Source organism: Aureococcus anophagefferens (assembly GCF_000186865.1).
Source record: "Aureococcus anophagefferens unplaced genomic scaffold AURANscaffold_81, whole genome shotgun sequence".
NCBI lineage: Eukaryota > Pelagophyceae > Pelagomonadales > Pelagomonadaceae > Aureococcus > Aureococcus anophagefferens.
In genome coordinates, this window is record NW_008705632.1 from 17871 (window position 1) to 21618 (window position 3748).

A 3748-nucleotide genomic window follows, 5' to 3' on the forward strand; every position below is an offset into this window, starting at 1 on the left:
TGACGAGGCCGAAGCTGCTGCTGAAGAACTTGAAGCGCGACTTGTCGAGGTTGTAGCTCTGCGTCGCGGGCGCCTTCTCCTTGAGCTTGCCGAGGAGCGCCGCCGGCGACGACACGTCCTCCTTCTCGTCCTTCGCGTCCTCGTCCTTCTTCGGCGCGTCGCCGATCTGCTCCACGAGGCTCGTCAGCTCCGGCGGGATGAGCAGGCCCCGCGCCTCGATGCGCTTGTGCTGGCGCCAGTCGAGGTAGCGTTCCCAGGTGTGCATGACGAGCGTGAAGAGGATCGTGCCCACGAGCAGCGGGTAGGCGCTCGTCGCGCAGCCCTCCTGGACATAGTACGGCTGCAGCGACGCGAGCGTCCATCTGCGAGCGATTTGGGGCCACTGGTAGATGTTTCCCCTACGATGCATCGACAGTGCGCGGTGTAAAAAGCCCATTGGCCGGCGCGCGATGGCATCCTCAAGTGGGCTGCTTCTGAGCGTCGCGCTTTTCGCGACATACGCGAATGCGTGCACGACGGTCACGGTCAACGCCAGCGACGGCACCACGGTCATCGGCCGCACGATGGAGCTCGGAATTCCGCTCACGGAGAAAGAGACTAATTCGCTTTGGTCGCTCGTGACGACGGCCCGGGGCGCGCAGCTCGGCGAGCAGACGCTGCCCCTGGGCTTCGTGGCCATCGCCGGCGCCTTCCACAACGAGAGCTCGCTGGGCCTCGTCGCCGAGGGCATGAACGAGAAGGGCCTCACGGTGAGCGTGCAGACGCTCCGCGGCGCCGAGTACCAAAAGAAAAACGACGATACGCCCGCTTTGAAGTTCACCGACGTCGCGCCCTACCTCCTCGGGAGCTGCACGGTCGTCGGCGACGTCGCGGCGGCGCTCGCGAAGGTGACCGTCGTCGACAGCGAGCCCATGGGCGACGTCATGCAGCGCGCGCATTGGTCTGTGGCGGACGCGGCGGGCTCGTCCGTCGTCGTCGAATACGTCGGCGGCGCGCTGCGCCTCCACGAGAACTCGCGCCTCGGCGTGCTCACGAACGACCCGCCCTTCGAGTGGCACCTCCAGCACCTCGACCAGTTCGCGGGTTACGACACGCGGGAGTACCAGGCGGCCTGGGGGCTCGAGGCCGTCGACGTCGAGGGCGGCGCGACCGTCCCCGCCGTGGCGTCCCACGGCCTCAACACGCGCATGCTCCCGGGCGGCTACACGCCGCCGGACCGCTTCGTCAAGATGTTCCTGCTGCGCGAGACGGCCGTCGCGCACGAAGCGCCCAAAACGGCCGACGACGCGATCGCCGTCGCCGCGGGCCTCGTCAACACGGTCCACATCGTCCGCGGCACGGTGCCGAAGCTCTCCAAGGTCGACGGCTACGAGTGGACGAACTGGGCCGTCCTCAAGCTCCCCGGGAAGCGGCAGTTCCTCGTCCGCGCGTACAGCGACATGCAGTGGCGCCGCGTGGACCTGACCGCGCTCGACTTTTCGGGGAAGGCCTACGCGGACGTGCCCCTCTACCGCGACCTCGACGCGGGCATCGCCGACGTGGCGTTCTAGGACGCGCGCGTGTGTAAAATCGTCGATTCTGCCACAGGCTGGCACAGCGATCGGCGAAATGTGCTTATTGTCCTGAGCCGCCTCACTCTCGTACCCACTTTCAAACCTTCAAAGCAATGGCTTGCTGGCAACCCTTCGCCGGTACGGGCGCCCGTGCCGCGCCTGTCCTCCCCAAAAGCGAAATCACGCGAGCGTTTCAAAATCGCGAGTGGGGCAAGCCCGACCCACCCAAACAGATCAAACTTCCCCGGGTCACGAAGCGGCGGGGCGGGCGCCTGCACAGCCTCGGCGACGACATCCTCGTCTCGATCCTCGCTCTGCTTCCTCGCTCTTCGCACGCGTCCGCGGATGCGGTGTCCAAGAAGTGGCGCGCGCTCGTCCGGAACGAGGCGCTCGTCGGCGCGCGCCGGGCCTTCGGCGGCGAGGCGTTCGTCGTCGCCGTCGGCGGGAGGGACGATGGTTCAATCCAAAACAATGGTCGCGTGTCGCTCCTCGTCGATGGCAAGACCTGGGTCGAGTGCGCGCCGCTTCCGGACCCGGTGACCATGCACCAAGCGGTCTTCTGCGCGGAGGAGCTCTACGTCCTCGGCGGCAATCACGCCGAGCGCATGAGCTTTGGAGTTCCAGAATCCTGCGGATGCGTCATGATCTTCTCGCCGCCGCGTAACGCGTGGCGCGCGTCGGCGCCGTTGCAGTCCGCTCGGGCCCTGCCCGGGCTCTGCTCGTGTTCCGGCGAGATCTACGTCGTCGGAGGGCTGGACACCAAGCACAAGCGCGGCGCCTGGGCGGGTTCGTACAAGGACATGGGTCACATCTCGAAGCTCAACCCGGATTCTCTCGTCTGGACCGAGCTGCCGAAGATGCCCTATCCGGTGCACGAGACCCCCTGCGTCACCGTCGGCAAAGAAATCTACGTGATCGGCGGCAACGTCGATCTGCACGACGACATGTTCAAGTGCGGCATCGTTCAGATCTTCGATACGGAGGCGCTCGCCTGGCGCGTTCTGGACGTCGAGGCGCCCGTCGCGAGCCCCGTGCCTATTGCGCACGGCTCGACCATCTACTGCCTCGGCGGCGCCTCTTCCGGCGCCCGCCCGCCCCGCGTTCTTGATTTCTCGACGGTGGATGACGAAGACTCGGAGGATGAAGATGAACGCTACGAAAGTCCCTTCCAGTTCCTCACGGACGGTACGCGCCCCGCGACGGCTCAGCACGCGTGGGCCTACGATTCTCCCATGACGGCGGAGGCCTGGGCTCTCGACACGACGACGGGCACCTGGCAGCAGCTGACGTCCGCCCCAAAACCTCACTGGGGCTCGGGTCTGTACCTCGATGGCGGTGTCATCCGCGACGCGCGCGACAGAAAATTGAACTACGACATCGAAACGGACACCTGGTCAAAGAAAGCGTGTCGCGCCGATCTCCTCGTCAACCACTGCCAGTCGGCCAACATCGCCAGCGCCCATCTGCCGTTCTAGGCCCCTCGCGGCTGGCACGAGCCCCGTAACAAGAAGTCGCGCCCCACTTAATAGCGGCCGCAAGTCGCGCCGCCCCGCGCCTAGTTGACCTGCGCGTCCTGGAGCTTGGCCGCGAGGAGGCGCGTCTTGACCTTCGAGGGCTCCTCGCCCGACGCCTTGGCGATCTCGGCGATGGCGAGGTCCAGCGCCGACTGGAGGGCGCTCTTCTCCTGCTTGAGCGTGTCGAGCTCGCTCTCCGCCGCGGACTTGACGACGTTCGCGCCGAACGCGGCCGCGACGACCGAGTTCGTCGTCGAAATCTTCGACGGCGGCAGCGTGTAGGTCGGCGACGCGTAGACGTCAAAGTCCATGCCGTTCTTGCCCGAGATGAAGTCGATGAAGGCCTGGGTGACGTTGGGGATCGTGTGGACCATCTCGTAGTCGAAGGACGGCGTCATCGTCGGCGTGTCGCAGACGTCCGTCGTGTAGCGCTCGAGGTCCCCCGACTCGTTGGGGAAGGAGTAGGACACGTAGCAGGACCGCGCCCGGATCTTGATGGCCGCGTTGGAGATCTTGAGCTTGAACTTCCACTCCTTGCCCAGGAGCTGCGACGGGTCGTCGATCTCGGGCGCGTCGCCCTCGGGCAGCCACTCGATGTTGAGGATGCCGCTGTTGTGGTAGGGCGACGCGGAAGCGACGAGCTGGACGTCGCGGTCCTCGGGCTCCGTCTCGAAGCAGTAG

At 66.1% G+C, this 3748-nt stretch overlaps 1 protein-coding gene across 1 annotated transcript in view; it reads left to right on the forward strand.

Annotated features, from left to right (window-relative positions):
- Positions 1-911: 911 nt before the first annotated feature.
- Positions 912-3748, forward strand: part of AURANDRAFT_68265 (hypothetical protein) — a gene marked incomplete at both ends in the record, with an annotated part of 9934 nt that continues 7097 nt past the window's right edge. Inside the window, 2 exons of the mRNA XM_009043911.1 lie at positions 912-1538; positions 1787-2738. Coding sequence (XP_009042159.1) covers positions 912-1538; positions 1787-2738 — 1579 coding nt within the window. The remainder of the gene's footprint in view (positions 1539-1786; positions 2739-3748) is intronic.